Source organism: Polypterus senegalus, chromosome 1 (genome assembly GCF_016835505.1).
Source record: "Polypterus senegalus isolate Bchr_013 chromosome 1, ASM1683550v1, whole genome shotgun sequence".
In the NCBI taxonomy this organism is placed as follows: Eukaryota; Metazoa; Chordata; class Cladistia; order Polypteriformes; family Polypteridae; genus Polypterus; species Polypterus senegalus.
In genome coordinates this window covers 325,527,205-325,545,491 of record NC_053154.1, presented here as the reverse complement: position 1 = coordinate 325,545,491, position 18,287 = coordinate 325,527,205, and the positions used below count along the sequence as shown (strand labels likewise).

The 18,287-nt window shown below is 42.9% G+C and overlaps 1 protein-coding gene across 10 annotated transcripts in view; it reads right to left on the bottom strand.

Moving 5' to 3' along the window:
• Window positions 1-88: 88 nt before the first annotated feature.
• Window positions 89-18,287, bottom strand: part of LOC120515967 (serine/threonine-protein phosphatase 2B catalytic subunit beta isoform) — a 93,840-nt gene continuing 75,641 nt past the window's right edge. For 5 of the 10 annotated variants that reach the window (XM_039737372.1, XM_039737378.1, XM_039737385.1 and 2 more), the window contains 3 exons: window positions 15,214-15,311; window positions 4,440-4,469; window positions 89-775 (listed from right to left, as the gene is read on the bottom strand). In XM_039737372.1, coding sequence (XP_039593306.1) covers window positions 606-775; window positions 4,440-4,469; window positions 15,214-15,311 — 298 coding nt within the window. In that variant the 3' untranslated portion in view covers window positions 89-605. Of the gene's footprint in view, window positions 776-4,439; window positions 4,470-15,213; window positions 15,338-18,287 lie in introns of those variants that run through there. The other 5 variants (XM_039737394.1, XM_039737409.1, XM_039737418.1 and 2 more) reach the window with 3 other exon arrangements.

Genomic DNA, 18,287 nt, shown 5'->3' with positions numbered 1-18,287 from the left:
CACAGGGCGTACACTTGAGATGTGACGCCAACTCTCCCCACGGACGTTTTTGTTAAAGCTTGACAGATTTGGCATAAATGTCCAAGGCTAATTTACTTCCAATTCTGGAGAGTGCATTTTATTAACAACACAGAGGCCTTTTAAAATAACTTAAAAATGCAATTCATGTTCAGTTCATTCATCAATTACATTTTCTACATACAAAAAAAGTGCAACAGTTTTAAGGAAACACACCTGAGGTCTTCATGTTGCAAATGATTAAATAAAACCGTTTTGGCATCCTTAAATATTTCAAGCATATCCTGGGAAGCTCAGAATGCTTAAGACCATTCTATTTACTGAGTTGCACAACATATATACCCCCCCCACCCCAACTTAATAGAAAAATAAAACAGGCAAAATAAATCAGTTCTGTTGTTGTCCCCCCCCCCAGTTTTTCGAAGTAACCTTTAGCTGGGCCTCTATGCAGTGTAAACACTAGGCAGACGTCCACCTGATTAATCTGGCAAGTCAGTCACCTTGGAGGTCGTCCTCCTCCTCCTTGGGCTGGCTGGCAGGGTGGCACCCTCACATCGTGCTCCTCTGGCGCTGGACAGGCAGCCCACTCACTGGCCGTTATTCTTGCAAGTTCCGTTGCTTTCAGGTGCGTTTACAGAAATGATGGAGTCCTGTGGCAGTGCGTCTCTCCTTGGGGGCATCCTCTCGTTGATTCTGTCTAGGCCCTTGGCTTCTTCAAAACTGCAGATCTTATGCTGTGGTGAGAATCCTTGGATTGCTTAATAAAATGCAAATTGAATGAGTGAGTAATGGGGGGAAAAAAAAAAAGGCGAAACTGAAAGCATGCATGTCAAAAACTCTCCACAGGAACAAGCTGCTATTCTGGAAGCAGTCAGAAAGGAGGGTCTTACAGACAAGTCAGCCTTGTGAGCAAAATGTAAAGTGACCAGCTCTGGGCGAGGGGTGCAGCCAACCTGAAAGTGGTACTGCGGCAAGCCAGCTAGCTTACAGGGTAACTAATGCTGAAATAGAAATGTGAACATTAATCTCTGTTTATTCTTAGTATACACTATTTATTAGGGATGGGGGTCAAATCATCGGTAATAACCTCTGCTTCAGATTCTACAAACACAAATCAAATCCAAATGCTGCTGTTCTGAACTCGCCGGCAAGCAGTACCAGCTAGGAACTCCTCACCTACTGCGGCCATCTGGGCCAAAATACAGATTTCTCTGATTAGATGTTATCCACATATTACTGTGTAGTTGGAAATGTCTAACATCTAGTGTCTGAACTCATTGTTCGTATACAATGTGTAGCTATCCAGGAAAGTTTTTGAGGCAGCTTGTGATGTGGTACTGTTTATCATCAAATGCCATTAACACTCCATATAGAAACAAAAATCTGCAGTGTTTCCCTCTAAAGCATGAGTGTTGAACTCCAGTCCTGGAACACCGCAGTAACCACCACCTTCATTAGTGACCACTTTTTGCTGCTAATTAACTTCCTTTGCCTTAATTTTAATTAACTTGACTCAGGCCCCTTAGTTGTTTCTTTTTCCTTAATTAGCAGCCAAACAATAATGAGACACAAAATGAGCCGCCACATGACCAGCTCGCCTGTGCCCATCACACAATATCTGAAAATAAAGAGAGGTTAATCTGCTCAGGTCATCACAACATCTTGACGGTATTCTTAGAAAACAACAGAAAATCAACAGTTTTGTAAATGTCTGCTCGGGCAGAATGAGAGCAGCAACAAGCCATGGGATTAAATAACGAGTTTAATTAACATCAAGAATCGGCTTCTCATTAAGAAAGTGACTGGAGTGAAATTGGTTGGAGTTTGAAGCCCCAATTTAGCTGGTCATCTGTTGGCTCGTTTCACGTCTCATTTCTGTTTGGCTGTCATTTAATGAAGAAAGAAATCAATTCATAGCATTGAATCCTTAAAAACAGAGCTATTAAAATGAAGGGAAAAGAATTTAATTAGCAGTGAAAACTGGTCACGGATTACAAAAAGGGTTAAAATGAAAACCTGGAGCCACTGCGACCCTCCAGGCCTGGAGTTCGACACCCCTGCTCTAAAGGTATCTACCACCCAGAAATAATTTAGCTTTATGTGTCACTTGCCCTCATGTACTGCGTAGGGGTGGCCGAGGAAAACAAAAATCATGTAGAATGGACAGAAAAAAGTTTGACATGACAGAAGCTAATAATGAGCAGTGCAGTACAACGGCAGACGTGTGAAAAATGTCCTTTGGGAGAATTGTGTTTGTTCTTTTTACATGTTCCATGTCAGTTATCCAGTTGTATGTGCAAAACGCACGTTTTTTAATTTTTGCTAAAATATTGTTAGTTACTTCCAGAGTTAACTGTTCAAATCATAAACATAAACCTAAATCCTAATAGGAGTCAATTTCTGAATTGAAGACAAGACCCCCAACAAACGAATGGGGGGCGGAGAGCCGAGTCCACAGGCACGTGGTTTGTCTGTTTGGAGCATACAACTGGATAACAGACCTGTGGATTGTACAGCACGTGTAACATTAAATGTTCTTGTTGTTTACGACTGTACAGCATTGCTGATCTTCTGCTAAATGTGAAACGTTTTTTCTGTCCATTCTGCATGAACATGTGAGCGATGCATACACATGGGGTAACAAACCTTTTGGGGTGGACTAGTTCTTTGATAAATGAATGTGCATGTGGACAAACTTCACAGTTCTTCCCTTTTATTGTAATGTTTCTGAGGCAGCAGATTATTTGTTCTTTTTACTATATTAATAGCTTATTGTTATGTTTAAGTGGAATTTTAGTATCACTAAATTGACAAATCCAAGGAGCCTACATGAAGAGGTCATTCCCAGGTTCTAGACTAGTGGAAAGTCGCTCCTCATGCTGGTCTTTTCACTGCATGTATGGTGAGCCCACAGTGATGCCCCTAAAAATGTTATTAGTGCTAAGAGTGGCCCTCGTCTGTCTAAAGTGTACAGTAATTTGATAGATTGACGAGCCAAAACATTCTGAGCACTTCCATATGAAATAAATGATGGTAGCTGTCTCGTACCAAGGGCCTGTGTCTAGTTTGGGGATAGACTTGATGGCGAGATGACAGTAGGGACTCGTAGAGGATGTGCTGAATGAAGATCTGGGCAGGTGTACCTGAGTGACTTTGAAAAGAGTTTAATCATTAGAGCTCATGGTCACCCATGCCGAGTACCTACTGCTAGTGGTGGTCCAAGGAGGGGAAAACCACAAACCACCAGTGGCCAGGTATTGGGCAATCAAGACTCACTGATGCAAGAAGTCAATCCTGTCTGGTACAAACCAACAGAATGGCTATTGGGACTCATAGTGGTGGTTATGAGCGTAGTGTGGCGTGACATACAGTCCATCAGTGTGCTCAGTCCAAATCCTGTCCAGCATTGGAATCATGCCTTGTATCAATGGCCACAGTTCATCTGGTCTGGTGAATCCAGTTTGCTGTTGTATTATATGCATTGATGGGTATGTATGTGTCATTTCCCTGGGGAAGAGATGGCACCAGGATGCACTGTAGGGTGACGAGTATGGTGTTTTGGGTAATGTTCTGGTAGGAAATCCTGGGTCCAGACATTCATGGGAACATTAATTTGATGTGTACCACCTACCTAAATGTTGTTACTATCCAGCTACACCTCTTCATGGTATCTTTCAACAGGATAATGTGCCCTGCCACCCTGCCCCAATTGTTCAGATAGGGTTGGAGGAACATGCTTAGGAATTCAAGGTGTTGCGTTGCCCTGCCCTTTAAATTCTTTGGGCCTCAATCCAGCTGAGCATCTTTAGGAAGTGTTGAAACAAGCCGCTCAAACGTGCAGCTTAACAGGAATCGGGAGGATCTGCTGCTGGCTACCACAGGGCCCGGTCTTGTCGAGTTCATGCCTTGAATGGTTGGCACAGGGATGAGTACCAACATCGTAGGCAGGTGCTCAAAATGTTTTGGCTCATCTGTGTACATCTCCATCTCGGAGAGTCTACCCTGACATTGATTTAAGTGGTCAAGAAAAGTGGGGTGGAAGATATGAGGAACAGTCTGAAGTGGTGCAACCAGAAATTGTGATCGTCTCATCCTTTGGAGGAACTCCTATAGCCAGATGGGGCTCATAAAGACAACACAAGACTCTGACAATGACAGCAAGAGCCTTCTACATGCAATAACTTCAGGCCACGTTCAGTAGGGGTGTAAAAAAATAATCATGCAAATAACACACGGCAGAAAAATACATTATTTTAGAAGGCATAGGGTTTAGGATAAAAATAAAGAAAGTGGAGCAGCTAAGAATGACCGTGCACGGGTGCTGACATGCAGACAGAAAACGCAAGACATTCACAGCCGGCTGCATATCCTACAACGCCCCCGTCCCCCCAAGCCGCAGAGATGTTTTAAGCATACAGTACCTTCATTGGCTTCAAGCGCCTCAACGGTGGCTGCACAAGTGAGCAGGGCATGCAAAATGAATGAGAGATGACAAGCATAATATGGCAGAGTTGAAAGTGAATGAAGGACATTCTAAATGCACTTGACATTTCACACTTAATAAATACACTTCAACCATAATGTGAAAGATCTGCTACTGCCTGCATTAAAATAAAAACACAGTCGTAATAAATGGGACAACTGCTCTGCAGGGCAGGGCCTCAGCATTAGGTGAGCAGCTGCCGTCTCCATTCAGCGCGGTACGTGAACGTCTGCTCCTCGGTCACTGCTGTTTTTATGAAGAAAGGGAAAGAAAAAACAACTTTGGGAGGGGCGGAGGTGGAGTCATTGGGGCCTCAAACCAGCTGGACCCCCTGACGTGGAACTTGAGTTTTTTTTTCTCTGCACAGGAATTGGCACCCACAAGATACTTAAGTCATAAAAACCAGAAATACGCTGCCATGAAACCAAAAAGAAAACAAAGACAATGACAAAGCCTGTCACTCGCGTTCCTGGTTTTTTTTTTTTCACAATTTAGTTTGCAGTAATTACATTCAAAACCCTATTTGGGAAAGGAAAAAAAAATAGCTGTATTGTTTATGGAATGGATATTAAATGCTCTTATCTAGGAGCAGACCACCACATCAAGTTCATACAGTAGTCCCAAACCATCAAAATTATATATATATATATATATATATTAGTGGGCAAACCTTAATAAACACCCTTGTATGCTCTAGCAGACGCCAGCCACCATTACAATGTAAAGAGCATGGACACGACAGACGCTCTTCTGCATGAGAGGCCGCAGGAGTAGCAGAGCTTAGAATCCTAAATGCTTTAATACAAGACCACCTTGGGGCACATCCTTAAACCCACCCATACTGGGCCACTTTAGTTAACCTAACTTGAGTGACTTTGGAACACGATAGGAAAATCCACACAGACAATGACTAGGCTGGTGTTCCGGATCTGTGAGGCAGTGATACGGACCACCATGACACCCCCATAATACAGTTTTAATATATATATTTTTTTTAATTCTGGCATCAAAAAGTCCAAATACATTTTCTGAGCAAGACCGGCTCCATCGGGACATTTTGCTTTTCCTGTCTTACCAAAATGCACTGAGGCTGAATATAAAAATCAAAATAATAATCATAATGCTGAATATGGAATGGAGATTAACAGCTTATTAAGTGCAAAATGAAGTGGAGAAAAAGCACACGTGTGGAAATGTGCAACTCTCATTGCAGAAAATCTAAACTGCACTAAAGAACCAAAGGCTTTTATTTTCTGACTGTTAATATGTACGTAGTGCTGCTAGCCAGACGTTCAAATAATATCCAGTATGTCATTATGGTCTGTTTGTCTAATAGGCTTTGTGCCCATCTACAACTCCTGCTTATGAAATATTCTTTACTCAATAGAAATAAAACTGCAAGCTGGCTGCTAGTTCGCTGATCACACATAAACGACTGACTTTCACAAAATTGTGCATGTACAGTACATTGCTGATGGGCCAATTTAAAGATGGCGCTTCAGAGAGATGTAAGGAGTGGGTAACAACCCAAAAACCAGCACTGACACTGGGGCAGCTACTCTGATCAGGCAGCAGAAGGTGGCTGGGGCTGATGGGTGGACTCCCTCATAAGCATACAACAGCTTTTCTACTGACCACAGCTATGTCATGTTCTTCTCAAGTAAATTAGGTAACGCGTTCAGTGCCTTGCTGGATTGGGGTATGATGAGCTTTCTGTCTCATTGCGGTTTGTGTTTAGGGGTGCCAGTGAAGTTTCCTTTTATATATATATAAAAACCTTCACACAAAATATTAAAGTAACGCACACAAAAAAACCTTAAAGTTACAAAAAGTAGTTTTAAACTGAATTATTTTTACCTTTTTATTGGGTACTCTCACGTACCACTCTTCATTTGTCATTGGGATGCAAACAACAAATATTCTTGTAAATTGAAACTTGAGCACACACACTGCAGGCAAAGACTGGCTAACTATGGTGCCAGTCAGTGACGCTCTCGTTTTAAAATGTGGCAGTGTTGCAAGTTTTAGGGGATGGGAGGTGCATCAGCCAGCCAATCGGGTGGCCAGGATTTACTTTCCTGCTGCCTGGCAGCCAATCATATGGCAAAGTTGGAGGGTAGGAGAGGTGCGCCACCCATTAGTTGCTGCTCCAGTGCCAGTCTTACCAAGAGTTTGTGTTCTGTAGAAACCCAGACAGGGATCAGAAAACCTGCTTCCAAAAAGTCCTCCCTCCCCGACCCCATTTATTTAAAATGGGGAAACGCAGCTTTCTTTGCCTAGAATGTATTTTATTTCTACTTATTCTAATATTGCTTGCTTGTCCTTTTTATTACATATTCTCATCTTTGCTTTGACTGTTAACACTGTCTCAGTCTGTGAGAAGGCATTTCTTGGGCTCTGCCAGGAGAGATGCTGAGAAAGTTCTTCGTTTCTGGAGATTTTGATTAAAAGGGAACAAAGCTCCCTGTTAAACATTGTTAGGTTCATTTTACCAACACACTGTTATCTTAAAGTTATAAAATGGCACAAACACTGAACCCCAGACCCGTGGGAGCACCACAAGTCTGGGACTTTTAAGTATTTGTCCACCCTTGGAACTTGTGCCTGCTCCGTCTGGTCGCCTTTAGATTTTGTTGCCATTGTGATCTTGAGGCGATACTGCACAAAACCTTAACTACCATTATACAGAGCACTTCTAATCATATTTATGAAATCTCCTATACATTTCAGTTTTTATCCTATGTATGCAGTATATATTATACACACATATACATGCACGCACATTAAATACAGATTTAACATTACAGGGGGTCCTCGGGTTATGACGCAGTTCCGTTCTTATGACAGTGATGTAACCCGAATTTTGGTGTAAGTCGAAACACACCCTAGCCTAAGTCACTTACCTATCCTAACACATTTGCAAAATCATAATCTAGAACATAAAAACGCAACTAAGCCACAGAAAATGGAAAAGGACATAAATATACAGTAATCCCTCGCTATATCGCGCTTCGACTTTCATGGCTTCACTCTATCGCGGATTTTAAATGTAAGCACATCTAAATATATATCATGGATTTTTCGCTGGTTCGCCGCTTTCTGCGGACAATGGGTCTTTTAATTTATGCTACACGCTTCCTCAGTTTGATTGCCCAGTTGATTTCATACAAGGGAAGCTATTGGCGGATGGCTTAGAAGCTACCCAATCAGAGCACGTATTACATATTAACTAAAACTCCTCAATGCTATAAGATATGCTTCCCGCGCGGTGCTTGTTTGCTTCTCTCTATCTTTCTCACTCTCTCTGCCTGACGGAGTGGCTGTGAGCAGAGGGGCTGTTTGCACAGAGGACACGGAGGCTCCTCTACAAAATGCCGCTTTATCGCGGTGCTTCTGTATACTTAAAAGCATGTATTGATTTTTTGATTGTTTGCTTTTCTCTCTCTCTCTCTAACATTCTCTGCTCCTGACGGTGCTCCTTTGAAGATAAGACATGTTTGCATTCTTTTAATTGTGAGAAAGAACTGTCATCTCTGTCTTGTCATGGAGCACAGTTTAAACGTTTGACTAAAGGGTGTTATTTCAGGTCTAGAGGGCTCTAATAATGTTAACAGTGTGGGAGAGTTTATAAGGGCTTAAAATGTATAAAAATAACTGTACAAACATATGGTTTCTACTTCGCGGATTTTCACCTATCACGGGTGGGGGGGTGGTGGGGGGTATCTGGAACGCAACCCCTGCGATTGAGGAGGGATTACTGTACTGTACTGTAGTAACAGAAAAAATGAGTGTAAAAAAAAATCTTTACCTTTAATTCCTTCGCACGTCTCAATTTTTTTTTTAAGTTTTTACGGGAGTGAGCGTTGTAAACTCGAAACGCTGTATGTCGAGACGTTGTAACCAGAGGACCTCCTGTATTCACAAAAGGAAGGTGCAGAATAATGAAGAATCATTTTTGGGGTAAGGTAGTTGTACTCACTACTCATGGCGCCAGCAAGACAGGGTGTTGCACGTTGATTAGCACATGCAAGTAAGAATGTCACTGGACATGTGACCCTATAAATCCAGCTTTCCCATTTCTTGATCTAACGCCCCCTGCTGGACGTGTCCAGAAACGTAATAAAATTCAAATTGTCAAGTAGTGATAAACAAACTCAGTTGTGTTCACTTCACCTCGAGTTCGGAGATATCACAGGAGTGTTTGCGAATATCACCAAACTCGTCAAAATGCATTTGAAGTCAGTGGGGAGGGACTAACTGAACTAGATTTGACTGAATTACGATGGTGCAGACATCTTTAAAGTGTTACTGAGGGCTCGGGAAACGACGGCCAACTATACAGGACCGATTATTGTGGCAAAAAAAAAAAAAGGTGACCTGAGGAGTGTGGCAGCAGTGCCAACCACTGCACCACCTTGCCTCTGTGACACCAAAGAAGAACGAATGCAGTCAGAGACGTTCACTCATAGATTTCATCAAAATAAAAGCGGAAAGGCTGAAATCGTAGTCTGAAGTGAGAAGAAATGTGTAGGTCTTTTAAAGTGTGGTGTGTCACGAGTGAAGCGGTCTTTTGAAGTTGCACTGAACGCTCTCCAAACTATGCTGATGCTTTGCACTTTTTCTTCTATCAAAAAGATAGAAATGTCTTGTAAATGGTAATAAATCTTTTGTAATCGTTGTTGTTTCACAGTCTCCTGTGTTTTTGGCATCAGGCTCCACGTGGCTAATTATACACACATAGGTCACCCGCCTCCTTCTGTTATACAGACGTGGACCTTCACATTTACTGACAAGCAGAGAGAACTCGTTATTTATGCTGTATATGTTTCATAAAAAGAACATTTTGAGACCCTGCATTATTTGCTTACCTGTTCTACCACTAACTAATCCCACAGAGTCTGCAATGCAAATGATCAGCATTATGTACTCTTCCAAAGATGGCTGTTACAGCCCTGGGGGATGTCACACTGGTCTCGCAAAGCATTATGGGGCACTGGGGAAAAAAACTTCACTTAAACTGTCCAAATTATCAGTAAATAATTCAGCCAACAAGGGCGGACTCGGCCAATTCGCTGCAAGTAATGCTTTGGTGAAATTCGCTGATCAACACTAATTGCCAAGGGTTTGCTTTATAAAAGGTAAAGGTGGAGATCAGGGAGATGTGACATGAACAGGCGTGGTTGGAACTGCTCACTCCTTCCAGATGAAGGACCTGCAAAGCTGGGCATACTTTGTAAATGGCACAGCTCTGAAACAAGCAGATGCCCCGGCGGTAGGGTGGGGTTGGAAGGGGGCTTTTGTGTGTGTGAGTGTGTTGTGCGATGTCCCCAGGTCCTGCCCCCCTGTGACTAAGTGATCCAGTCTGCTTTGCCATCTTTACTTTTAAGATGGCCTCTTTTACACAGCGGTATGTGTGTCTATACCAGCATGTGCCCCAGATTCTTTCGCCTGCCATCTCCCCATATTTTACACGCAATGCCTTTATAAATGCAGAATGTTTTAGAGCAGTGGAGACAAGATTTATGTGGGTACAGACAAGTTTGGAGCTGGTGACAGCAGCCTTGGGTATAGCCAACTAAAGAACAGTCAAAGCCATCTTGTGACATTTTTGGGCCAGGCTGCTTTTCATGTTTTAAATTATGTAAAGGCAGACTGCAAATCTTCTAAACTGAAGTGTAATACATCTTCCTAGTTAACTCCTTTAAAAAAAATAAGCTGTATTTGCTCCTTAAAACTAACAATACAAAAGGCTCAGTGCAGGACTGCTCACTGTAATAAGAATCACGCTCCACTTTAAAGGTTTTCTCCACTGCCCCACCATCGTCTTCTTCAGTAACAGTCAGCTTAATAAAAAGCAGGGCACCCTGGCCTCATGGCATACCTCTGAGCGTCTTATTTGTGAGTATAACGACAAAAGCCGACCTTTTCAGTGCTGAATGAACACAATGCCAGCTGTGCTCTGTGCTAAGCATACGGCCCCCTCCAAAAATACTGGAGCAACGGGGACAATTCGTTTGTTTTAGACACTCAGTTTGAGATCAAAATACGAATGAGACGAGAGTTCAAAATTTCAGCTCTTATTTCCAAGTACTGACATCCAGATTTGTTAAACTACACAGAAGATAGCTCCTTTTGTAGCAGACCACTCAGCTTTTAGAAGAGCAATTACAATAGGAACAAGTGACAGGTAGGGCTTTCCTGTTACCCAGAGGTGTCCTGTTAGATTAACCTCCTTGGCGTTGGCCCCAAGACCCTCTCAGGTTCAGAATTCTGTGTAAAAATGGTTAGCCCAGGGTTTCTCGCAGGGTGTAGCTTATGGTCCAACGTACAGCGTAAAGACCAAGTGACACTTGGGACTGTAGTCTGCTGCCATCTAGTGGATAAAATAACATGGTGCAAAAAAAAAAAAAAAATTCTTTGCACATTGCCACTCGAAGGTAACCAACAACATTCATGAGTGGGGCAAAGCCTGTAACCAGAGCACAATGGTGTGCCAACGAGAAGCTGTACAACCAGTTTTAGGACAAACTGAAAGTGAACCATTAGTTTCATCAGGCGATAGTGTGGATTGGTCATCAGATATCGACACGGGTAACGACACTGATGCATACGCCGCTGTACGACCAGACTGCCGTAATATGCTTGTGAACTTGAGTCGAGTTAAGCTGCAGCGGGGTGCAGTGTCCACGTGGCAAAGAGATTGTGATCGAGTGGAAGGACAGGAAAGCTGTTAGCCTCCTAAGCTCTGTCACTAAGCCTTGTGCTGTAGTATCCCATAATAACACAAGGGGTGCAGTTGTTGTAGAAAAGGATAAACCAACATAAAGTCCAGAGAGCTGTCTATAGAAAGAAAAGTCAGCCATTGTCAAGCTGAGAAGAGAGGGAAGGTCAATCAGAGGCGCTGCACACACATTGGGCAAAGCCAATACTACAATCTGGGATATCTCGTTACTGTATTATAATAAATAAAAAAAAATCTTGGGTCAAGGCGTGACTTTCTCAGACACTTTAACGTCCTGCGAGACAAGGAAGTGAGACAAAAGGGCAGCTGCTGTACAGGTTTTTAAGTGATCGATGCGCAGCGCAGCAAGCCAGCAGCTGATTCGTCCGTATCTCCTTAGCGTGCGTTCAGTCACAACGCGAGAGGCAGAGACGCCAAGTGGCTGGCATGTAATGCACCCTGGGAGGGGGACTAACTCACTCACTACATGAAAATAACAATCTCTCTAAACTGTATACCCGGTTAACTAAACCCGGGGTGAGTGAAGTGCTGAAAAAGAAATAAACCAGTGGTGTACTGAGCAACAGACATCAAACGGGTCAGCCATGGAAAACAAGCAGTGGCTGATAACAGAAAAATTGTGAGGCGGAGAAGAAAAATATCACCAACCACCTCTAAAGGGCAGAGAGGGAAGGCATCACAATCCAACATTCAAAGAAGACTTAAGGAGAGCAGAAACAGAGAGGCCATACCACAAGATGTAAGCCACTCATCAGTAGAAAGTTCTGGAACAAAGTTTTATGGACTGAGGAGACCAAATGAAACACTAGCAAAGCGTGGAGGATGACAGGATCTGCCGAGGATCCAAAACATCTACACTCATCTGTCACGTGTGGTGGCAGTTGTGTCATGGCTTGGGCTTACATGGCTGTGACTCGCTCATCTTTATCGATGATGTAACTCATGATTGTAGCAACAGAACGAATGCAGAAGTCTACAGAAACGTATTGTCTGCCAATTTACAGAGAAGCACATCCAAACTAATATGGCGGATGAGGAGACACCAGATTTTAGAAAATGGCATTGGGCCTTGTGACTATTTTAGAAACCTGCCCGAGATCTTAACCTTGTTTTAATGGAGTTATTTATTGATTGGTTTTAATCCCCACTTGACACTTTTGGACAGACGTATTTACTAACGGACCATCTGAAGAACTTTGTACTGGACTTTTGAACACTTTGTTAATAAACTTGTTGACTGTGTGTGCTCTCATTTGTCCGGCTCATCCTAGGGTATGTAATGGTTGTTCCGGGTTCAAGAGGCACTCAGGAGCAAACTGGGGAGCGTGGAGCCAACCAGGGTCATCACAGGGGAACTTCATCATGCAGCAAGATAATCATCTCTAAAACAGTATGCCAACTCAACAAAGGGGGTCTGCATTTAGATTACTGCTTACTTTATTTTGAGGTTTTAGACTGGCATTAAACTGAAGGGAGAAAAAAATAAAACAAAACGACAACTAAAAGTGGCTGCAGTAACAAACGTGACGTGGATGAGTCGCAGGCTTCATGTAGTTATTGCAAGCAAGTAACCAAAAAATAAGTGTTACTGACTTTAAGACAATCTGTTCCTATACTTTTACCCACCTAAAAAATTGGGTGGTCTTCTACAAAAAGTGCAATCTAACATATTGTTTAACACATCCAGATGTCAATACCAGGACATAAAAGCTGAAATCCTGAACTCTCGGCTCGTACTCATCTTTGGATCTCAAACTCGAATGTCTTTAGTGCGCCAGTAAAGCACGTGAAGTGGCCTTGCTGTGGCAGCAGTTTTGGAGGAGACTCTACTTCGAAGTGACATGATGGCGATGTGCACTCCTTTCATCTACATTCACCTATAAATGTGACAAGCCATAGCACAATTGTACACATGTATGGCCAGGCCTGGCACCACCATTAAGGCGAATTAGGCAGTCACCTACAGTGCAAATCATATGGGGTGGGGCACCCATACCCAGCTGCAAGGGTTGGCTACCAAGCAGTCGGTTGGCGCACTAATTGGCCTAGGGCGCAAAATAACCCAGCACGGGCATTGCAGAAGGCTATACATGATAGAAGACATTTTTCTTCTTCTCGTTTCCTTACTACTTACTGGCTTCTCCAATTACCTGTTCAAGTGTCAGCTGCAGAAGGTTTACAGTCCATCATCAGTCACACAAAGGCTGAGCACTCGGGAGGTGTGACAAGAGCACTGGAGCAGGGCAGACACACCGTCACCTTTTGTTCAACTCCCTGCACTGGACGGTAGTGAGACCAGCTATGTTATATGGTTTGGAGATGGTGGCACTGACCAGAAAGCAGGAGACATAGCTGGAGGTGGCAGAGTTAAAGATGCTAAGATTTGCATTGGGGGTGACGAGGATGGACTGGATTAGAAATGAGGACATTAGGGGGTCAGCTCAAATTGGATGGTTGGGAGACAAAGTCAGAGAGGTAAGATTGCATTGGTTTGGACATGTGCAGAGGAGAGATGCTGGGTATATTGGGAGAAGGATGTTAAGGATAGAGCTGTCAGGCATCAGGAAAAGAGGAAGGTCTAAGAGGAGGTTTATGGATGTGGTGAGAGAGGACATACAGGTGATGGGTGTAACAGAACAAGAAGCAGAGGACAGAAAGATATGGAAGAAGATGATCTACTCTGGCGACCACTAATGGGAGCAGCCAAAAGAAGAAGGTAAGTAGCCTGCCACCAAATATTTTTAAACATATTCAGCTGTTAGAAGGTCTGGAAAGAGCATTTGTTTTATAATCACGAGATTCTGCTTTATGTGGACACTGAGAGGACTTCCCCGCAGTAGACCCCTGAACACACACACAATACGCGACCTGGAGAGCTGTGAGAAGGAAGAAACCTTTAAAGGGATTTAGTAAAAGTACATTAAAAAGATACCACTGCACAGTTCAAGTTTTTGTTTTATTTTCCATGCAAAAAATAAATAAATAAATAAAAATCTTGACACATAATTCATAAACAGTATAACGGTGCTTTCTTACAAGACTTCGCACGCACGCACGCACGCACACACACACACACACACACACACACACACACACACTCGCTTACATACACACAAGACTGAAGCAACCAAGCCAGTGTATCTACATGTAACACACACACAACCAGGAGTTAGGAAATCTCCCAGGAACATTTTGACACAGCCGTTAGCTGCAGCCCATTGAAGGCTGCCATATTGAAGGAGATTTTAAGCAACGACGGTGAGCAAAATGTGGAAAAAGTGCAAAAAAAGGTAAAGACAGAAAGGAGAGCACAGCATTGGAGACGGGGCATCTTGACAGTTTATACAGACAAAACAACTGACACCTCGGAAGACAAAGAGTCCGTACAGCTACTACATGTGCAGAGGAAAGACATTACAGAGACAGCAGAAGGAAGGCTGCACTTTGAAGGTACAGTACAGAGCACATTACATGGAAATGGCAGAGGGCACAGACTTGGGCATTTCTAAACCAGGGTATAAAAGAAAATGGGTTCATTTTGCTTGTGGACATTTCCATTCCAGCTGTTTTTTTTGGCCTCCTCACCGTATGTCATGAACAAATATTAACTATTGAATTTTCAGATCAAGGGGGGCAGCTACAGTACATAGTAGTTCTGTTTCAGACATGGGGAGGTTGGTGAGCAGACAAAGATGGAACACAGATAATTGCATATTCATTATTGCAGCTTTAAATCTTCACGGTAATTTAGTTCTCGTCGCCTTTCCCTTGTATACCCTGGTCAGGCGTGCACATTCTAGTACAGGATGCCTGAACACATTCAACAGTTAAGTTCAGTGTCAGCCACTAAGACAAGAACTGAAAACCGTAAGGAATTCCCAGCATGCATTAGGTGTGTTGCTAGCAAGAGAGTGAGAGGTGCTCCAGTCCATCGGAGGCACAGCAAGCTGCAAGGAAGGATCATCATTACCACTTTGTAGAGTCTGCCGTCCTCCGGCCAGCACTCCGCTGGGCAGCATCCCGGTTGGAGTCAAGCCTTTCAGCGTCAGCACGCTTTCACTCTCCTCTCTGCGCACAACGACAACACAGGGCAACTGTTAAACAACAAAACCAAACACAGGACAACAGTGCACTGCTTTGTTCCTGTAATGCACAGAAAGACCAATTTATAAACTGGTTAGTGCAAAGTATTTGTGTTTTGGCTTCACGGTAATTAACCTCTGATAACGCAGCTTTCTAATTTCATTGTAACTGTATAAAGCTTAATACACACTGATGGGCCAAAGCATTACCTGCATAATATGCTGTTGTTGCTCCATGTGCTACCAAGAAGGTGTCCTGTGGTATACGGCACCAGGACGTTAGCAGCAGATCTTCCAACTTATGTGAACTGCCACCACGGATTGGGCCCGTTGTTCTAACACATCCTACAGATGCTCAATCCTTCATCATGTTGTTCAAACCATTCCCGAACACTGTGCACAGTGGCAGAACGCATTGTCCTACTGAAAGATGCCACTTCCATTGGGGAATATGGTCGCCATGAGGTGGTGTACCTGGTCTGCAACAATGTTTAGGTAGAGGCTACATGCCAAATTAATGCCCAGGCCAAGAACACTGCCAAAGCATCACAATAACTTCATCAGTTTGTCTTCTTCTCACAGTGCATTCTGGTGCCAGGTTAATGACAAACACGTACCCAGGCACATGATGCAACAGAAAACAGGATTAATCAGACTAGGTGACCTTCCTTCACCTGATCCAAAGGTTCAGTTCCGATGTGCCCTTGTAGGTACTTTCGACAGTGGACATGAGCTAGCACGGAGTGGCCTGTGCCTATGCAGTGCCATACACAACATGGTTCGTGGCTGTTTGTTGTGACACATTACTTCCAGAACCATCATGAACTTTATCTTCAAAATGTGCCACAGTAGGCCTTCCTTCGTTTGTACCAGATGGCATAACCTTTCAAATCAATGAGTCACCCAACATCCTGCCAATATTTTGGGGTTTTTCCCTCCTTAGACCACTTGCCTCAGCTGACTTTGAGCACTCCACAAGCCTTACTGTTTCAGAACTGCTCTGACTTTGTCATCTGGCCATAAGTCCTTATCAAAGTCATTCAAGTCATTCCACCTGCCCACATCTTATTCACTCAAAACATCCTCCATAAGTACCAAATGTCTGCTTACTGCCCAATCTATCCCTGACCTTGACATGCGCTGCTTTTACAAGATTGTTGACACCATTCACTTCACATTGGAGGGCTCAATGTTTTGGGCCATCAGTGTGTGTATTCCATCTATCAAATTACCTTTCATTTCAGACCAGTAACAGTCTAGCATGAGTAACACTTTTATACAAAGAGAAACACAAATACTTACAATACTTACTTACTCATAGCATCCTACTCACAGGTAACCATTTACAAAAGTCCACTACAAGAAACACATCTCGTATACGGGTAATAATATCGAATGTATAGAATACCTTGGCCAAAAAAGACACTGTGTGAAGTGGTTCAAAAAGTAAGTAAAAATAAATAAGTAATAATATAAATAGGTAAAAATAAAATCATTTGGGTTACCATAAAATTACCAGGAAAAAAAAAGCATTAATGATGTCTGAAGTTCTAAAGGAGGTCAACCAGCAAGTAAGGACGAGGGGCATGCAAGTTTATCCCATGAAGTCCTGATTATGTCCATGCAATAACGGGGTGCGGGTGCCTCTTGAAGTCCCGATCAAGATGAAGCATGGTGGGATTTTTAAAGATTGGGAGTAAAGATGACATTTACTTCTGGTATGGAAATTCATGGAATGTTTCTATTGTATCAACATCAATTTTGAGCTTTTCTGCACTTTCTAGTACCGCACAACCTTACTTGTTGTAATTGATCACAATGAATGTCATAACAACTGCCAAGCTTATCGTACCATCAGAATCAGCAAAACACATGGCTGACAGCTAAACAAAATGTCTTCTTTATTGAAATATTAAATAACAGAAAGATGGACTTGGATCTAAAGCAGGTCAACACTTCCAGACAAGAACTAAACACCTTTCTTCTTGTGTGAATGGCAAAAATTTTGCTGTAGGCAGTGATGCATCTTGCAAAACTTTTGAGTGAAGTGGAATAATGAGTTTTACTGCAAATTCAATTTCACATGAATTGTTTCACTCATCACTAGTAATGAGGAACAGCTGGGAACAACTAGTGGGCAGCTGTCACTTTCAAAGCACTTCTGTATATTGGTAAAGGTATGGGAATTGGTGTTAAGACCTCAGTAGCCGAGGGACTCATTAGTGGACACCAGTGGTAAGAAATGCTGACATGCTGAAGAAAAATGACTGCCATGCAGTGTTACCAGTAGCTTCTCCAGATCGAGCTAAGCAGTAATGGTAAGCCAAAAAAAAGGCTTCAGCAGTGGCCAAAGTGAAAGCCTGTGTGTAAGGTGGAGATTGGTGAGGCCATGGAGAATGACTCTGGGTCAGCTTTGTAAACACCCTGGAAAACCATCTGATAACTAAAAAGGTAGGCAGGATATTGTCCATCCTGTTCTGGGCACAGGTGGGGAAATGCAGACAGCTGAACAGAGTACTCTGAACAACTCTTAAACGATGTCTTCAGCTCTGTGTCTGAGTAAACAGTCCTGTAGTGGTACGGTCACGTAGGCGGATGAAATCCAACTAGAAATCCTAAAAGTTCTGCATATTGTGGAGGTAGGTTGGTTAACATACCTCTTCTAAGACAGTGCTGGAGTGGTGGTGCCCTGTTTTTACAAATTTGGACAAGAGGGTGAATTCCAATTAGTAGGGCAGGCAATGTGATGTAGCGGGTAAAGGGTTTGGACTTCAAATCCTGCTACTGACACCGCATGACCATGAGCAAGACGTTTAACCTGCCTGTATTCCAATTGAAAAAGAAAAAAAAAAAGAAGAAATGTAACCAATTGCATCTCAGATGTCTTCATCCAAGGCAACTTGTAACAACAGCCAAATAAGAAAAGAAAATAATAACTACTGAGGAATCACACTCCTTAGCC